We start from the raw sequence: 20,224 nt of genomic DNA on the forward strand, positions 1-20,224 counted from the left end.
AATAACTAATATGATATGTATTTTTTTTTTACTCATTCTTGTATTGTGGAAATCATTTAAACCTTAACTTATGATGAATGGCTTGATCTAGATCAAGAATAAGAGCTACATTTTCCTATCTCTGGATTATTTTTTCTATTTATAAGATTAACTTCAGAGATTTGCTTCTGAAGGAAACCTAATATTTATGAAACGCAGTGCAGTTTTTTTTTTCAGAAACAATGTTCTGCTTTGAATTAGGAGCTTTATAGAAATTGCATTTTTATTTTTAGAAATTTAGAGAAATGTTTAAAGACAGTGAGGTGGAGGAGGAAAAAAAAAGGTTGTGAGAGGGGGCAAGAAATGTTTCCTGAAATGATCATTTCCACATTTTTATTGATAGAAGTTTCCCAGAAGTCCTAGTTTCACCATGACAAAGATTGATGGTTCTTTTTATTTACTACTGTGCAATCAGTTATCAGTGTCTTCAAACTACTCTAGGTAGTTTCCTTGCTATATTTTATGATGTCCCAAGATGACCAGGGTAACAGTACCTTCTGCAGCCCTTTCCTCCCAAGAAGCCTATTGACCACATAACTAGTAAAAGTGATGGACATTTTTAGCCCTTGCAGTCTTGCAGAAGTCCTGTTAGCAAACACAATTTCCATAGTAGAGCACTGTTGAAAAGTACTTTCTCATCAATGTATCATATTTACTTGAATCTAAAATTAGGGTTTCCCTCCGATAAGCACGGCGAGTGGGGGAAGCCCCTTGTCTTAGGTTCACATACAAAGTAGAAGGGTAGGGGGCAGGCAGCTGCTGCAGCTCTGACTCTGGCCCTAAGTCTGGGTTGGAGCTAGAGTCAGACCCACATCAGTCACCTGCCCCAACTCTGTTTGCCCTGTGCAGTGTCTGCCCCCTCCCACCCGCTTCACCCTCCCTGTAGCAGTGGGAGGGGAACAAATAGAAGACCTCCTGATAATTAGATTTTTTTATCTGAAAAATTATAACAAATTTATATTTTTTGCATATATAGAATTTATTTATTGGGGGATTGCCTTTAATTTAAGGTCAATTTAGATTTGGGTAAATACAGTATTTTTTTTTTCTGCACCATGTTCTCCTTGTTTGAGTAGACACATTATGTTTAATTGAAGGAAGGGTAGCTTTAACCTTTCAGCTTCAAGCACGCTCATTTCCATTAACACATTTGTCTCTTTCCTATATACTTGAGGCATTGTCGTAAAATTTCCTCTTGCATTATTCCACCCCGATCATCTTTCTCTAGTCCTGATGGTCACATGAGCCAAGTGATTTGCCTTCTGAATTTCTCTCAATACATATAGGGCAGCCACTTAGAAGGTGAACAAAAACAGCAGGCACTGTTGCTGTCTCTGTCAGCTCAGCTCGCACAGCTGGTCCAGCCTCTGCCACTGCTGCTCCTCAAAGTAGAGACAACAGTACTTGCACTTTGGCATTTACAATTACTTACAAGTTGGTGTAGATTTTTTCCTGAAGTTAAAACTCTATTTTTTCTTACTAGTTTTTCACCTCTGAATTTAAAACCAGCATAAGATAATTTAAAGAAATAAAAGGGTTTTGGAGATTAGAGGAAGCTTTGATTTCTAAATATGGTGGCGCCACAAAACTAAAGACAGTAAAAAGATACTTCATCTCACTTTTTCTTTTGGCAGAACAGCTTGGTCTCTCTTGGAACAAATTGTCTACATTACTTCCTTTCTCACTTAAACAATCCCTTCCTGATTAACCTCTTCCAAAGCTTTAGGTGTCATGAATCTTGCTGGAAAATAACTTGGCGACTTCTGCTTCTACAAGTACTCTTTGTTGCCAATATTTAATTGAGCCAGAATTTTGGGCTTCTGTCATTGAAAAGTGGTTTTTTTTATCGCCACTTCTTTCAAAAGGTTTAAAATAACTTTCTGTCCACACCCAAAAATCAATGCTCCCACATTACAGAGCATGTAACTTCATATCAAGGGTGCAGAGTATGTTGTGTACATGTGTACATATTGCTAAGCAACTGCATCCTATAGGTCCAGCATTCTGCTGCTTCCTTTCAGCACTTCACACACAATTACTTTCACTTTATCGTAGAAGTTTAGGTATATTTACCTTAGGGGACTGTGACTGGAAATCACTACAGGATGTGCATCATGCAGAGTAGAAGACTGATTGACTGATATGGAATCTAAATGTTTTATGTGCTTGTAACAGGCTGACAGCCCATTTGTCTGAAACTCCCCACCCTGTTAGCAGGTGTTGATCCTACTAGGAAATGTAGGGAGTGATCTGTTGACTCAGGGAGGCAGATGGTTTGCTATTACACACAAATATAAGGGAGGTGGGGGACACGCTCTAGATCTACAGTGTGGTCAAATGTCCATGAGAGCCTACTGGGAGCAGAGTGAGTGTTCACAACCTGGTGCCCTTAATTCCCCAACCCAGATGCCCAAGTACGCTTTAAAAATCTGTGCTAACAAGGAGCAGACTTTACCACAAATCCAGAACAAGGCTCAGGCTCATACTTCAGGAATCCTGGAAGTGTAGGGTTGGAGGGAACCTTAAGGGCCATCTACTCCAACTCCCAGGTATAGAGAGAGTGCCCAGTGTGCCCTTCAGGTGATTTATATAATATACATTTATTTGCTAATAAACTGAAACCCCAAAATGAGGGTACATTTTAATTCTACGTAGTTATCTAGACTTTATGTAAAAGCTAATTAAAAAGGGAACTTATAGACTACTAAAAAGGCTTTCTCTGTTTTACACTTGCTCAAATTTTTGTTAAAATACTATTTGTGTCCTTGAGTCAACTGATTCTTAAAATGTTGTAGAAATTCCGTGCTCTTGCTGATGATAATAATAATTCCAAGAATTCAGAGGTATGCTAACATCCTTCAAAAGAACTATACCTCAACTGCGGTTGTCAGGTCATGCATACTGGTTGCTGGAATCCAGCCGTGCAAAGCTTTGGTTTGTTTTGTAGACCATGCATTAAACAGATGTAAAAAATATGAGAGTCATTAAAACAGGTATTTGGTATCAGGGGTCTATCTTGGCATTCTCTATAGTTGTCCGTCAATCCAAAACAATTATTAACTGCATCTGTTGAGCAAAGATATGGTATGTAGCACTTGAAACATGGTTGTGTTTTATGACTTAAATGTTAATAGAATTCAAAGAAAGGAAAAAAAGAACTGGATGAGATAGTTCTACAATGCTTTACATTTCCACATCATGGGCTATTGTTAATTAAGGTGTTTTACCGTAAGTGATCAAGTCCAATTTGTCTCTGAACACAGGAAGGAACGTTGATTGGGCTCACCCAATGTCTAGTGCCAGTATAAATAAATACAGTCCTTGTGCCTTGCCCTCTGTGATCCAAGGCTGGAGTCAAGCACCCCTCAGGATGTTGAACTAGGGTCTTAATTATAAAACCATTGGGTAACATGCCTCCTACCTCTGAGGTTTGACAGAGATAGGTTAAATGTAGTGTTTCTTATAGCTGATCTTTATCATTTGTTTCATATATTGGTTTTCATTCTCCTTTTTTAATCTTTGTTCAGCTATGAATAACAGATAAATAAACTTAACAAAGGAAGCATTCTTGAACATGCCTATATTATGTATTTAAAATATCCTGATCTTGTCATGTCAAGAAATCAGGTAGATAAATTATAGGCCCTCTGGTCACTGAACACTTAAGAAGGTAACTGAGTCTAAAATGGGATGTGTTAGGCTACTAAAATGCCTTATCAGCTGCTATACATCATCAGAAACTTTAATCTGAAAATTCTCAGGACTTCTCTCAACTGTGGCGAGAAACCTAATTTTATGGTTATCAGTGCTGCTTCTCTGTTGTCTGTCATGTTTGACATGCCCAAGAGTAACATCTTTTCACACAGAGTCTGAAGGTTTCAAGTTATTCTTATCAGTATGATACAAAGGAGTCATTGATTATGTTCTGGATTCCACCTGCTCTTTCAAATTACTGATCCGAAGAAAACTTCTCAAAAGTAGAGCTAAAACTAAGACTGCTGAATAAAGACACACATTTTTAACAAGAACTAGCTATTTCATTTCCGATCTCTATAATGCATTGGTGACAATACTCCTTATTTGGTGAAATCCACTTTACTTACATGTCATAGATTTATAGACATTAGGGCTAGAAGGGACCTCACAAGATAATTGGGTCCAGCCCTTTGCCCAAGAGCCAAGAAATCAGCTGGGGTCAAAGGATTCCAGCACGATAGGCATCCAAGTGTTTATTAAGTGTCAAGAGTAGGTGCCGGTATCACTTCTGTGGGGGGGAGTCTGTTCCAGGCCCTGGTGACTCAGACAGTAAAGAAGTTTTTCCTTATGTGCAGCCTAAAACAGTTCCGGGATTTTGTGATCATTGGACCTTGTCTTCCTTTGGGATTCCCTTGTGAACAGACATTTACCCAGTTCCTAATACACATCCCTTATGTACTTATAGGCTCTCAGCCTCTCCTCATAGAGTCTCTTGACCTCTAATCATGTGCGTGGCTCTCCTCTGGACTCTTTCAAGCTTCTTGAAATCCTTTCTAAACTGTGGATCCCATAACTGGATGCAAGAGTCCAGCTGCGGCCTCACCAAGGCCAAGTAAAGTGGGAGGATGACTTCTTGGGTCTTGCTTGAGATGCATCGGTAGATGCAATACAGACTTTTATTTGCTTTGCGAGCTATGGCATTGCACTGGTGGCTCATGTTCATCTTGTGATCAATCATGACTCCCAGGTCTCTTTCAGTCACGGTGCTAGTACCCCTTATGTACTTAAAGGCTGCCACCAAGTTGCCACCAAACCTTCACTTCTCCAGGCTGAAGAGGGGCTGCTTAATCAGACTGGAGTTCACAAGCCCAGTGGGTGGGTGCATGGTGTTAATTTAACCCTAATAGTCATGGTGCATGCTGAATAATCCTGGACAGGGTAGGACTAAGCCACCCAAAACTGCAGGCCTACCTGTTCATTCACAGGACCAAGATCTTAACTGGTTGCAGAGGTCAAGCATGGGATACAACAAGGTAGGAATAAAATTCCAGTTCTAAATTAATCGATGCAAAGTACTGCAGAGAGTGCCCACTGCTCCAGAGCTGCCTCTAGGGTACTTGTGTGGGAGGCTGGCCTTCCCCCTCATGGCATTCTGCACCATTCTCGGGTCAGCACAAGGATCCTTTAACAATGCACTCATGCCCCTGAACGGCTGTTGCGCTCGTGTTGGCTTCTGTATGAATATTAAAAGTTAAATTAATTCAATACCAAGCCCTTCACACCCTTCAAGCCCTTCAGCATTTAAGAGAATAACTGAATGGCAATCTGGCCAAGTGACACAATCAAAGACAACTTTACAGTGTAGGAGGAGCTGTCATCTATAATACACGCCTGTCCGGTACTTAATAAACTGGATTCTGATCTTTCCTAGATGCCATCCTAATGTACAGAACACCAGTAATAATTCTTTAGCAATCTCATTGCATCCAGCAAAGAATGAGAATGCAAATCCTATAAACTAGGGATGTCAAACTCTTCTGGCCCCTGAGCAGCTGAAGCAGGTACCTCATCTGGATGGTGTGCAGGGCCATCCAGCATACCCAGCATGCTGCCTTTGGGTCCATTTAAGACCCGTGGGTAGCACTGGGAGGAGATGATAAGGCTTCATGGGCCATATCTTTGATGACCTTGCTATAAAAAATTGCACATGTGAAGTACTATTAAAGTGTAGTGAGTGGATTACAGTGCATGGAAGCATTGTGATGAGTATAGTTACTTAGCCTGGTTCAGATGCTGTTTCCTCCAGGAAGCACCAGCACAGGTTAAACTGGAGGCAGAACTGGTTGTGAATGTGTCACCAGTAAACAATACCCTTTTATTTCACTCATATTTAAGCAACTGCTTTTTCTATTAATGAATGCTGTTGCATACTGAAAATAAAAAGATACTGAGCCCGTTAAGATTGACCCAATCATAGCTAGCAATCACATATTGATAACATAAAGAAATGACACAACTATGTGATGGCTAGCAAACATCTTTCAAGAGCGAGATAATTTGAATGGCAGAAGTCATGCCAAGGATTACTTCTCTGTGGATATGCTTGACCTTGCCACTCTAAACTCAGTTAATTAGATGGAAGGAAAAAAAGTAAACACATTCATTAACCTTATGCATAGGATGTTATATGGAAGATGGTCCCTCAGTTTGGTTTGAAAGATGACACATTTGTTTTTCCAGCTGTTAGATTATAACTTTAAATGCCTGGGCCTGTCTATCTTGTATATCCTTCTGATACCTTAAGCACTTGCTTATGTGAGACAGCTGAATCCATATAAGTTGCTATTGATAAGCTAAATCCTGCAAATCAAAATAAGTCTATTGAAGTTAATGGAAGCAGGGTATGTTGTACCAGATGGTTATGCAGACTCATGGGTTCCTGTACCTGCATATAACTAATATTACATTCACTGTTATGCCTGGGAACCAGTTATGAATATTTTACTGCCTAATAAAATGAAGGGACTGTTGTTTAGAATAAGGAGAAAAGTAGATATCATGCAGAGTCATTAGGGACTTACCCTTTAGCTTTTCCATTTAAAAGATGCCGTAAAAAAGCATTGTTCTGACAATAATTCAGATCTAACCATGTAAGTTCCAAGCTTCTGTAGGAGAGATAATTACTGGAAACTAGTGAAAAATACCTAAATTCTGTTTTAATTTTCATACATAGAGCAGATGTTTTGACAGATGGATGGACTTTATTTTTATAACTGTCCGGGAAAAGTCTGCATAACACAGCCTAATCAGTGTTACATATCAGTAGTTGTTTGTTTTCGAACCATTTTGCATTTGGCTCCTATGCTTTTGCTTGCAGACATTTTCTTTGTCATTTATATTTTCAAGCTAATCTCTCTCTGTGTAATCCCCTCTATCAATTTGATGCACAAATATTGAAAACCTCTTAAAAATAAATGTAAATGTTTTCTTAGTGACAGAGAGAGATATTGGTCTTCAGGTGGAGGCACTGTGATGAAAAACTTAATTAACACTTAATCTTTTTTTTTTCTGTTTTACTCCTTCTGTCCATTTCTGTATATGCATGTGGGCTTTCATTTATATATGAATTATAGAAGCTAATTAACTTTGGATCAGATCCTTATGGCATTTCTCAATTAAATATCTTATCAATTTACACTAACGAGACAATTTGGCAGTGTTTGGCTACAATGCAGAGGAGAAGAGGGAAATATCTGCCCTGATCTTATTCTGGAGCTGGCATGAATTGCTGCAGCTATTTTGACTGAGTGATGCACTGAAAATATATCCCAGCGGAGGATCTGAGCCACGTTTTATAGCTCTTTAACTTCCACTTATTTCAACGATGGGGAACATTAAAGGAAAGATGTGATCTGACCACAGGTCTGAGGCCCAAAATACTTTTTGAGACCCAGTTCCAAAAAAGTTCTTAGGCACCTCAACTCTGACCATTACACCACCTGACTTCTAGTCACCTGGACCCGAGGCATAACGTCTACAGCCCTGAGTTGGATGTCTCAGAACAGGGTCCATAAAAAATAGTATGCTTATCGGGGAGCCAAAGCTAGCCGGTAGGGAAGTATTGATATCTAGAGCTTTAAGTGTCTTGCTCAGCATTACTGTAGTAGTACCTCCTTCTACTTGGAGTTCATGGCATGAGCCCTCTTCAGGTGCTAAGTACCTAAGCCTTTTTCTACAAAAAACTGAACAGAGGAGCACTTTGTCGTTTAAAACATGGGAGGAGGTGGTGCTCCATTTTTCACAGTATCTCTGCGGTTAAAGTGTTTGCCCAGGCTGTGACATACCTAGTTTTGATCCACTCTTTTCCCGAGAGGGTTCAAAATCACATCTGCCACCTCCCAAACTTAGCCACCACATCATAGGGTTTTTTTTTTTCCAGTCTTGTTGAAGCTGTTCCACTGCACAGAGAAGGATTTAAGATTCACTGAGCCTGACAGAGAGGAAAGAAGAGCCTGGCTTGTTAGTCTAGCCATTATAGGTCTCACTTGGGCAAGTCGTCCTGAGTGCTAGGCTGTGTTCATGGATAGGCATGGAGCTGCTCAGGACTTAGGCACTTGTACACATGCTCCTAAGCAGAACAGTCAGCCCTTGAGGACCTTTCATGCCAAAAACTGAAATGACCATGTTTTCAAGGTTAGGCAATATGTGAATGGAAGTTTTAGGGATTGCAGTTTTGGACTAAATCCCATTTTGGGAGCCTAAAGTCCATTTCTGGGGACCTGGGTCTTAATCATTTGATGGCATATGCCATCACTTTTGCTTTCTTCTGCTTCAGGACACAAACTGTCTAACCTGATAAAGACTAGAAAGAAATGCCCATCTGTTACTGCTCCTTGTCAAAGACAGAACACTAATTTTAGATGGGTCACAAGACTGATTTAGTGTGGAAATCCCTGCGTTCTCCATCAGATGTAGTGATATCAATACTCTCCTGCTTAAATGTCGTAAAATGGAACATACTAAGTAGTCACAAAAGATTTAAAATCTGTGGTTGTTCCCCCCACACCCTTCCCGCTTTCTCATACATACATAAAACAGTGTGCTGCTCACTTTAAAAGCAGGGCTGCTACATTGTCCTTTCCACTATTTGCTTTGAAGAGGAACCATAGTGCCCTGGACCAAAAAGGCACTGATAGATTAATTTTGGTACAAAGTAGTGTAAGTCAAAATCTAAGATAACTGAACAGTTGGGATAAAGTGAATGCAAATACAACATTTGAAATTCCCTGACAATGTGCTCATTAAAGTTTCTGGCTTTTGTTTACTTCCTGTTTCTCCTGTCTATAAATTCCCCCATCTGCTATATTTAGCTGAGATACTATATTTATTGTCTTTGTTTTGCTTTCAGTGCCTTTCAGTTCTGAGCTCATGTACTTGAATACTCCATTCTGCTGGCAGAGACCTTCCTACTAACAATATCCTGCTGGCCTGAGGGCATGGCAACAATACATCCTGGTGCCAAGTGGGACAAGCCCAGTTTGAGACAGGCTAAGTCATTCCAGGCCTCGAGCCAGGGGCGGCGGGATGATTGCTTTGTAGTAAAACTGGCACACCATTCACCATCCTCAGGAAGAACAAACTCATGTGCCAGGTTTCACAGCTAGAGGTGTGTGAATGCTGCCTGTACCAGCCTTTTCAAGGAAGGACAGAAAAGGAGAACTGATAAAACTTGCAGAACGTTGGCAGCTGTGGAAGATTGATTATAATATATGTTATGCCTAGTAGAAGATAAGTGGAAGGGTCACCTATGATGCTCCATTCCTTAGAAACATTAATTATTAAGCTTGCCTTAATCTTTGTAGTTGATGACTATTGTCATTGTCATCCTTACTCAATAGATCCAGAAAAGTTAAGTGCACTGTTGTAGCAAGCGCTTGTTCCAGGGGTGGCCTCAACACCCCTTGGCGGTCACTTGACCTCTGCTCTGGCCTCGCTACTCAGGCTTTCTCATCTGCCCTGCCTTGTTAGATCCTTGGAAAGGGAGGCAGTCCCAGGAAGCCCTGGTCCCATGCTGCTGCTCACATGTCACTGTTCAGCACCTTAAGCCTCATTATCCATGGAATAAGTGTCTCCAGCGATCCCTTCATGCCCTTGCCTTACAGATGTTACTGTTCAATCTGCCCTGCTCCTGAGTCTGAGCCATCTCTGGCTCCTGTCTCTGCCCCGCTCCTGGGTCTGCTGAGGCCACCCCTGCTGCTTGTTTCAATCCCTAAACTACCAGACCCTACCTCAGCTCTAAGGCTGCTGTCTCTTAACCCCTGGGAGTGCAGTGTCTTACTCTGCTGCTTACTCAGGAGCTCCTTCCATGTTCGCAGCCAGGGTGGGACTGCCTGCCTCTGGCCCTGGGCTTATGCCCCTTTCTGGTCAGGTGCTGCCCTGCCCACTGACTCAGCTCCTTTCAGAGTCTTTTCCCTTCTGAAAGTAAGAGGCCTAAAGCCTGTTACAGTTGTCCCAAGCATGGGAGATTGGTGCCTCCTGAGTCTGGGAGGGCACCCGCAGGTGCCACCACCAGCGGCAGGGGCAGAGCTAGCGAGTACCTGCAGGTGCCGCCAATGGTGGTGGGGGCAGAGCTGGTGAGCACCCACAGGTGCAGTGAGTGGTGGTGGCCCTGTCAGGAGGGGCACGTGTCCCCCTGTGACCTTCTTACGCATTGCCTATGGTCCCAAGTCAGATATTTCAAATCAGTAGCAGAGCCCAGCTGTTTGAACACAAGCACACTCCTCCTTTCATCATACCCTGACATCAACAAAAGTTGAGCTGGGTTTCTAGAATCTATATAAAGCTGTGAAATCTGTCTCCTTATAGAGTTGTTTTTATTTCCTTCTTTTAAGCCCAGAAAAATAGGAAAATCTAGACCCTGTTGTGAAGATGCAGACTGTCACTTTGATCAAGAGGCAGATGGTAGGACAGGCTGGCACCTTAGAAACTAACTGTCTTTAAGGTGCCACTCTGCCCTGCCTTCTGTCTGACTTCAGACTAACATGGGTAACTACCTCTTTGATAAGAAGTTTCCTTCTAAATGCACAGGTATTACTAGTGTCTCATGCTGCATGGTTTCAGTGCAGCTGTACTTACGCATGGTTAGGTGAATTAAAGATCCCAAAACCACTCCATTTGAAATCAGCAAGAGTATGGCCATTGTCTTTAGAGGGAGCAAGCTTGACCCAGGGGCAGAGTAGGAAATTTCACTTTGAACTTTCTTACTTGACAAGGGTTTAAATCAGCCCTGTAACTTTACTTTGATGTCATTTATTGTGGTTTAATACCCCCCCTTTTATTTATTTTTTTACAGTCATGTAAAATATATAAAGAAACCTAATCTTTTAGGGAGGTGTATAAGAATTCACTCAATAGTCCTTAATGGCTTCTTTAAGCAGCTGTAAAACACAGGGAAACAGTTTTAGCTAGACTAGAAACTTTAAACATTATATAAATATATGTAGTACAGTCAAAGGTTTATGGCTGTATCTACCTCCCCCAGTGTTTAATTAGCTTGTGTATTTCTCAGGCATCTATGAGTAAAATCTGTTGCACTGGAGATCAAGGGGGAAATCAAAAGGAAGGAAGAAGGAGCCAAAATCTGTTCTTGTTTATGATAGTATAATCCTGGAGTAACTACATTGCCCTTAATGGAATTACATTGCTTTAAATTCAGAATAATTGAAGACAGAATTTAGCCTAGGCAGTAGAAAGAGTTTGATTCTATTTTCATTAACACCACTTGACTATAGAGATGTAGCTGAGACAAAGTGGCCATAGCCCAGATTCTCACTTGGTGTACATCAGAGTAATTCCACTGAAATCAGTATAGTCTCTGTTTATACCAGCTGAGAAACTGGCCCATGCCCTATGTTTAACTTCCTGGTATGCAGTTCAACCTTCCTCAACACCTAACACACCATGTAGTGCAGTTAGACAATTTTAAGAAGACTAATAAAGCTTAGTAGACCATAAAGACTTGTTTTAAATCATTCAAACCCCAGTACTAAATCATGTTAAGTGTCTTCTTGTTGAAATGACAGTGGGGTTGAATTTGATCCAGTACGGTTTGCAAGTTAGCAAAATCTGTATTCTGATGGTTTGTTAAGCTCATCAGTCAGTTTTAGGTTTTGCAGTGCCATAATCAACTGCACACAAGAGCACCTTTCATAAGGTTTCAGTAAATACTTAGTTCTTTGTTCTGTTCTGGTATTGTATGTGCTGACTTCCTTTATTGTTCAAATTTGGAAGTAAAAATTAAGGACAAAACACAAATTGTCAATGAAATTACAATGATTTTGTCTGTTTAATCATATATCATATATTAATGGACATAGAAACATAGAAAAATGAGGGTAGCTAGTTGGCAGTGTGAATATAATTTATGTATAAAAGCTGTGTATCAGCATATATATATCTATATGTCTATAATGTATTTGCATGCAATTTTTATAAAAAGAGGACACTGGAAAAAATTAAAGGAAGGTCCCTTGCATTCTTAAAATTTCCTGCTAGATTTTTCTTAACTGCCTTTTTGTATTTCCCTTCCATCTCAGTGGTAAGGATAGCCTGCACTGTTAGTAATAAAGCCAAGGATCATCTTTTAATAGATTGCCACCATCTTTTGTGCAAATAAACATATACAGTGAAAATTCAAATAAAATACTACACACCCCACATATTATTAAAAAATGTTACATATAAGAAATATCTTATATGTAACATTAATTATAATATGTGGTGGACATAACTGTTTTATCTGTACTGGGTTGTTCATGGTTTTTCCCTAATGTGGTAGCCTAAGAAATGTGTTCTTTCCTCTCCTGGTAGACCATATTTTATGTTTGAAAATTAGACACAAGGCGCAGAGACTGATACTGCAAGTCAATGGGTAGCTAGCACTTTAAGCATTGATCCTCACACCCTTCAGGCTGATCCCATGGATGGAGTTTGGACCTACTAGGAACACTGCTAAAGTCAACAGAGTTTCATATACCAACTTGAAGGACTGGGTCCATAATTTCTACCTTTTAAAAGTGACGGAGCAATAAACCCTTCCTTGTTGGTCTCCACTCTCTCTTGTCATTGTGATTTTTAATGGTTGATTTCCACTTTTTTCTACATATAAAAGTAAATAAGATTTTATCCTCGCCACTTACTTAGAAGGCAAATGTGTTAATCTAAGCTCTAAATTTTCAATCTGGAATACCATTTTTTAATTGTTTTAATCCTGTTAAAATGGGGAAAACAGTGAAGACAATGACTTTGCTCCAATTTAAACAGTTCCCTGCAGTATTTGCAGTCCAGTCATTTCAGCACTGTGCCAGTACATTGCTCCAGAAGGACAAGGACATATTTATTTTCATTGTTCAGGCAGAATGAAATCCAAATGAAGTAAATAGAAATGAATAACATTAATTTGTTTTAGTTAGTATTAACAAGGTAGTTAGCTTTTAAATTTGTTTCCTGTTTAGTAACATTAGGCAGCATTAAGCAAATAGGTAACACACTTTATAAGTGTTTATTACTATTATTATTTACTTTTTTCTTAATTCTAATACATACACAGTCAACACTTCTGTTTATCAAATATATTTATCAAATGTAAGGCCTCAGTGTGGTAAAAATGTAGTTGCATGTTTAACTTGCTGTACAAAATTTAGTTTACTGAACTTAGCAGGTGTGAAACTTAAACATATTCATAAATCTTTGTAGAACTGGTGCTTAGGAAGGGTTTAGACAGTATAGGTAATACATATTATTATTCTAAATGTTATATCAGTTATTTATTTGTCACTAGCTCATCCCATCTGGCCCATCATTTTTCTAATTGCTAGTTAAATTGAACACAGTCCCTCCATTTCTCTGTATTTTGGGCAGGGATTTCTATAAATGGACTTTTTTCTTGCAAGCATAGCATTAAACTAAACAAAAAAGGCAGGTACCACCTGAAATAGAAACAGGGGAATTGTCTAGATTTCCCTTTTAAAGAAGTGGATATTTTTAGTTGCTGTCTACCTAAATTTAAATTAGATCCTAATTCAAAGAAGTAATGAAACACTTGATGAAAAAAAACAAAACCTTACAAACCCCATGAAACAACCATAACAGTGAAACTGGTTTATTCTGCCAAACATGCCTAACGTACCAAAGCGTTCATTAGTTGTGGTCACTGCTAGAATTCACTTTGTGTATACAGTTTCTTTTTTTCTTTTTCACAGAAGGAATGTGCTAATTTCATCAAGGTGCTTAAAGCTTACAACCACACACACTTGTATGCCTGTGGAACTGGGGCTTTTCATCCAATTTGCACCTATATTGAAATTGGACGCCATCCCGAGGTAAGCCCAGATATTTTTCTTTCTTTTTTTAACCATTATTGATGTTTAGTCGTGACCCCTTGCTGCTGAAATGCATCATTGATAATTTCTGCAGCTCATTTAGTTGCTGGATTGCTGTGGCTGCTGGAGGACCTTCTCCTAGGTCCAGCGTTGACAAGCTTGCTGATTCATGAATTGCAACAGTCTGAAACCATCACCTGCCAAAAGAAGTCGACACAAATGCACCTAGTTTGTCTAGCTTGCACAGCCAAAGGATCTTCTTTGTTTGGTTGTTGGCTGATCCTAGCGATCGGAGCGTGCAGTGCTATGCGCACCTTTGTTCTAGAGCCAGCTTTGTCCTCTAGTCCTCTCCCCAGCCAAGAGAGTCCGATGTCGCGGCAGCTTTCTCCCATCTGGGAATTGAGACAGGATGTCATCCAAGCAGGCTTCCCAGCTCTCATATTTGTCCTAACACACTGACTATTTTGCTGGCTCAAATGAGGCTTAGTGTTTGTTTTCTTAATTGTTACCAAGAAAAAAAAACTTGTCCCCACCAGGCTTTCCCTTTTCTATTTTGTTTTCTTTTTCATTTAGTTGCTGAATGCTGACATTGTATTTAAGCTCCAGAAAGTGTGGAATAGATTTAGAAGAGCTTGTTTAGTGGTGCTGTTAACTAAATATTTAACTGATAGGCACGATCCTTTTGGTAATAAATCAGTGCCACTCCACCAAAATCAAAGGCACTGTGATGATTTACACCACCTGAAAATCTGACCAGCATGTGTATGTGTGTGTGGTCTCAGGACAGGTCTCAGGACGTGTTCTGTCTTATACGTTCCTAAAAAGCAAAACTTCTATTGTCATATTAACAGAAGTGTATAACATAAATGAATCCATTTTATGTTTGCTCCTAGTGTGGCTTACATAAATATTGATTTTTGAGCAAGTTCATCAAACCGTCTCTCTCGAGCTGTTCTCAGTAGTCACATACTTAAATTTATGGAGACTTAAATTTATGGAGGTAGTTTTTGGAGTATCCATAGTTGGATTATGTTTAGTAAATCTAATCTCTGAAGAATAGCTATTTAGAGTCACCTTATGGACATCCAGGTTTACAGATTGCTGTACAGACATCATTGTTTAAATGAAAAAGAACGGCCTAGGTCATTTAAAAATAGAAAAAAACATAACAGAACCTTTGAGCCATGACTTGATAGTTAGGATATGATTATTTTCCTTTGTAAAAATGTGTTTTAGTATCTAAAACAAGCTTTTCGTGTTATAAGCATAAGGTTTTTGAGCAGCGAAGGGGATGCACAGTGGAAGTTTATTTTATGCACTTCAGTGCTTCGTTGCAGAATGTGTTCTTGGCAATTAGCGATTGTCTCTTGACCACACACAGTATGTCATTGCTTACTGCATTAAACAGATTCTCTGCTTCCTGAGATCCATTTGGGAATTGGTAGACATATTAATTAACTCTAGTTCCGCAAGATGTGTGTCAATCAATTCTTGGCTAGCTGCCAAGTGTATCTAGCTGCAGAGAGATAGCAAGTATGAGGTCATTTAGTTTTACACTTGGCTGTTTTATGAGACTCCAGTAAAACTCGCACCCACTTTATGGAAAGGATTTATGGAAAGGATGATCAGGTACTAGGGGCCAGATTTAGCCCCTAGTAACACCACTGAGTCTGAGAGTTATACCATGGATGAAAGTTCCCTAGACCTATAGCAAACCATTGATATCTGCTTGTTTTTCATGGAAAAACCTCAGACTCCTTGAGTTTGCTGTCAGTTGGACACTAATATTAGTACTTTCTGAACCTGAACGCTCCCATTGAGCTCAGCTGTAACCTCACCAAACAGTTCAAGAGAGGATCCCAGAGAAGCCAGGCAGAGGCCTGGCTGTGGCAACTTCATTTCTACTTTATATTTCACCTGGAGTGAGATCATCTGTGCCAGGACTCTTCCTGGCACAGATTTACCCATCCCTCTTTGTCACCGCAAGGTTGGAGGGGCATGGCCAAGGCAATGAAAAACAACCCTAGCTGTCTCTGAACTAGAACCTGCTCTTTTCATCCCTTCACACCAGCCAGGGATTTCACATGTTTGAAATGTGCCTCACCTTCATGAATGTGTGCAAAAAGGGCGCTTGATTGACAGTGGCTCTGTGAGAGATACTCAGCCGGGAAGGCAAACATGAACCCTTTCCATTCCTGCAATGCTGTATGGCTGCCTATACATGTACTGGTTCACTTTCTAATTAGAAATCCTCAGAGCAGGCTCGATTAATCAAGTCTTCTCTGTGTTTTAATTAGAACACTCTAGTGTGGCGTCACCATCATGTGTATAACCCCCCACGTATTTAAAAATGGCCACAAGGGCGCTTTATCTAAACCTCATCGAATTAGGTTTAAATAAAGCATCCAGTGGCCATTTTTAAATGTGCAGGGGCTTAATACATGACAGTAAGGCATTTTAATTAGAGTGACTCTCCGGGAACAACTCTAATTAACCCTCCTCCTCCCCCACCCCTAAGAACACATATAGGTAGCCTGTGTATTGAAAAGATATATGTTTTACCTTGATATGGCAATCTGCTATAGTGGATATATACCACAGGTCCAAGCAGATATTTTTCGTAAAAGATGTATCTTGTATTCATAGGGTATACAAGATGATGGCAAATGCTGAACCATGCTAGTCAAGGCTTAGATTTATTTTGATTGAAGGAAAATTGTTGATAAAAGTTTGCTTCCACCATAACACTTAACAAAGGCTGGCTAACCGAGTTCTCCATGTATTTCTTTACATGTTGATTTATCTTACTCCTGAATGGAACAATTCCATGCCTAAGGAAAAAGTAAATCTAAGTTGCCTAGGGAAGGGTTTAATACAATCTGAGTGCAGTGGAGGGGAGAAGGTTAGTATATTTTAGCATAAGAAATAGAGAAATACAATTTAAGAGAGAAATAGTGCAGAGTAGTAGATAATAAGCTGGAGGCAGTAGGGAAGGCCCCTAGCATAACTTTTGTGGCTGGAAAAAGGAAATAAAAAGGTTATTTTGTGAGACAGCCATAAATACTGTGAATATACATTGTTAAAATTATTAAGATCCCTTGTGTATAAAGCAGCATATTACTATAGCATTGCTTGTTTCACATTTGAAGGAAACCATTTGTAAGGAAGAAAATAGGAGAAAAAAGTGTTGGATAAGATGCAGTATGCAAAATAACAATCTATGGGCAATAAGTACATAAACAGCAATGCTCAGTACTAAGGAAAATAACCTAATAACTACATTGTTAATTAAACCACTTTCCCATGAAAAGAAAAAAATCATGGCCTTGTACAAACCTGTAAAATATCTGGAAATGAACTGCAGTATCAAGAGAAGAATGGGATTCATTTTGGAATAGACTCCCTTAAAACACAGACATGAACACAGTGTAAAAAAAGCCAGAACAAAAGAATAAATCCTCCCCTACAGCCTCTTCAGAAAGCTGCTAAAAACAATGTAGGCCTATGGTTTTCCCAGTTCTTTCTTGTAGTAGTTTGTGCCCAATAAGACTCAAAGTCTAGGGGCAGAAGTTACACACAAACCAGTTTAAGTGATCAGAAACTGGTTAAAACCTGTAACAGAACAGAAGTTCAGTGCACATAAACCAGTTTCAAAATGGCTGAAACCTGGCTGAATGTAGTATCAGACTTAACTGATTGAGTTCAAACCAGTTTATGCAATGTCTGTTCCATACCCCTTCCTGGTTTAAGTTAAACCAGTGTCCCCCAGCATCCTGGCATGCCTTGCAACCCTGGGCTGGGCTGGGCTGTGCTGTTCTGTCTGCTCCAGCAGAGAAGGGCTGGCTCTGCCCCCCTAGCCAGAGGTTTATTCCTCCCCACGCCTGACAGGGAAGAAGTTTATTTCCCCGCCCCCCCAACCCCACCATCATGGACCCCAGCCAGCTTCTGACAGGCAGGGCCACAGCAGTCCTCCCTGAAGCATTTCTGCACTCACTGCTCCAGGAGCAGGGGCGAGCCAGCTCTGGCAGTAGCCTCAATTGAACTGGCCACTGAGGGGGTTTAATTCACCCCTCCCTGTCCCACCAGCATGGACCCAAGCTGTGTCCCTGGAGGACCACCATTTCCACTGATCGCTTCCTGCACAAGGCGAGTGGCAGGATAAGCTTCCCTGGCCCCTCTGCTAGACACCAGAGGGAAGGGGGAAATTACTTGGCCTCTGGCCATGCTCTTACCTCTGCTACTGGAGTAGAGAGGGGGGAACAACCCTGATGGGGCAGCAGCCCCTGTCATGGTTTCTCAGAAGTGCAGGTCTCTTCCTGGTGGGGGTCTACGCTGCTAGAGGTTGTGAGTAGGTCTGCACTGCAGGGGTTCTGCAGAGACTGCACGGGGTGGGCAGTGGCACCAGGGATCAGAGGGGTGGCCCCAGCCATCTAATACCCCCTAGTGCCACTTGCCCTGTGCAGTCTACAGCGGCTCTGCCCACCCTGCTCCCACCTGCAGTACAGCCCTTTCCCCTCCCCTGGTAAGAGGCTTGTGCTCCCAGGAAACCATGACAGGGTCTGCTGCCCCATCAGGGTCGCTCTCTCTCCTTGCCGCTCCAGTGGCAGGGGTGGGGGTGCAGCCAGAGGCTGGCCAGCATAGCCCCTTTAGGGGAAGGAGGCAGGGAGGAGGGTTATTTACCCCTTCCCTCTGGTGTCTGGTGGAGCAGTCAGGGAAGGAGTTTATTCCACCACGTGCCTCATAGTATCATAGTATCATAGTAGCTAGAGGCGGAAGGGACCTAGGTAGATCATCTAGTCCGACCCCCTGCCTTGGCAGGAAAGAGCACCGGGGTCAGATGACCCCGGCAAGGTGCTTATCTAACTTCCTTTTAAAAATCCCCAGGCTAGGAGCCTGCACCACTTCCCCTGGAAGCCGGTTCCAGGCCCTAGCCGCCCTGACTGTGAAGTAGCGCCTCCTAATATCTAATCTAAACTTACCCTCCGCCAGCTTGTGACCGTTATTCCTGGTCACTCCTGGCAGTGCACGGGGGAACAGGGACTCCCCCAATACCCGCTGATCCCCCCTGACCAGCTTGTAGCAGGCCACAAGGTCCCCCCTTAACCTTCTCTTGTGGAGGCTAAACAGGTTCAGGTCCCGTAGCCTCTCCTCATAAGGCCTGCCCTGCTGACCCCTGATCATACGAGTGGCCCTCCTCTGGACTCTTTCCATATCGTCCACGTCCCTCTTGAAGTGCGGCACCCAGAACTGGACGCAGTACTCCAGCTGCGGCCTGACCAGTGCCGCATAGAGGGGGAGGATCACCTCCCTGGACCTGCTCGAGATGCATCTGTGGATGCATGACAGGGTACGGTTGGCCTTCTTGACTGCCTCCCCACACTGCCGGCCCATGTTCATCGTGGAGTCAATGACGACTCCAAGATCCTTTTCCGTCTCCATGCTGGCAAGAGGGGAGTTCCCCAACCACAGGGAGTGATTGGTAGAGGCAGTGGTCAGGGCTGGCAGACCCTGGCTGTGGTTCCCCCAGGAAAGAAGTGGGGAATAAACTCCCTCCCTGCCTCCTTTGACTCGGGGGGGCTATACAGGCCAGCATCTGGCCATGCCCCTAGCTCTGCCACTGCAGCAGCGATGGGGGAGCACCAGGTGGACCCTGGCTCAGGTCCGTGGTTGTGGGACAAGGAGGTGAGAATGAAGCGCCTCCCTGGCCAGGTCACTTGAGGCTACTGCCAGGGCTGGCCACAGTTTCCGTGCAGCCAAGGGCACTCTCTAACGTCCCCCAGCTTCTGGCCTGAGCCACTGCAGGCATGTGCCTGCATTTCCTGAGTTAAAAGTGAATATCTATTCATTTGCAAATTGGTTCAATCTAGGCAGGTTAGAATAACTTGCAAAGGTTGAATTTATTTAGGCCATGGCTTTTTGAATGTCAGTCCCTAGCAGAGATGTCAGTCCCTAGCCTAGCCTTCTCATGATGAAGGTGGCACAGGAATTCTGATTCTACTTGGTCCTTTTAGTGGAGTATAAGTAGAAGCAAGGCCTTTCCCTGAGCACTCAGACATGCACCATTTGGTCCTTACAAAACAGCATCAGATCCTCAATAGGAATACATTGGTATAGCCTCAAAGGAGCTAAACTGGTTTATACCAGCAGAGGCACTGGCCCAGCATCTTTAATTGTTTCCCAATCCCAAATCACTGGTTATTTCTCATCAGATTAAAAATTATTTTTAACAGTATGAATCTAAAAGTTCTGGGATCACTTTGCTTTGCAGCTCATTTTTCATCCTTAATCGATAAAGGAGCTCTAAATCTAGTTAAGATTTATGATGTACA

The 20,224-nt window shown here is 41.7% G+C and overlaps 1 protein-coding gene across 12 annotated transcripts in view; it reads left to right on the forward strand.

The window, feature by feature from the left end:
* The window catches only part of SEMA3A (semaphorin 3A), a 468,302-nt gene that overhangs the window by 318,487 nt on the left and 129,591 nt on the right, over positions 1-20,224 (forward strand). For 11 of the 12 annotated variants that reach the window (XM_090041876.1, XM_090041883.1, XM_090041875.1 and 8 more), the window contains one exon: positions 13,776-13,895. In XM_090041876.1, coding sequence (XP_089898002.1) covers positions 13,776-13,895 — 120 coding nt within the window. The remainder of the gene's footprint in view (positions 1-13,775; positions 13,896-20,224) is intronic. The other variant, XM_090041873.1, reaches the window with a different exon arrangement.

The sequence above is a fragment of the Crocodylus siamensis genome, chromosome 4 (assembly GCF_052110815.1).
Source record: "Crocodylus siamensis isolate JL-2025a chromosome 4, ASM5211081v1, whole genome shotgun sequence".
NCBI classification, from domain to species: Eukaryota; Metazoa; Chordata; order Crocodylia; family Crocodylidae; genus Crocodylus; species Crocodylus siamensis.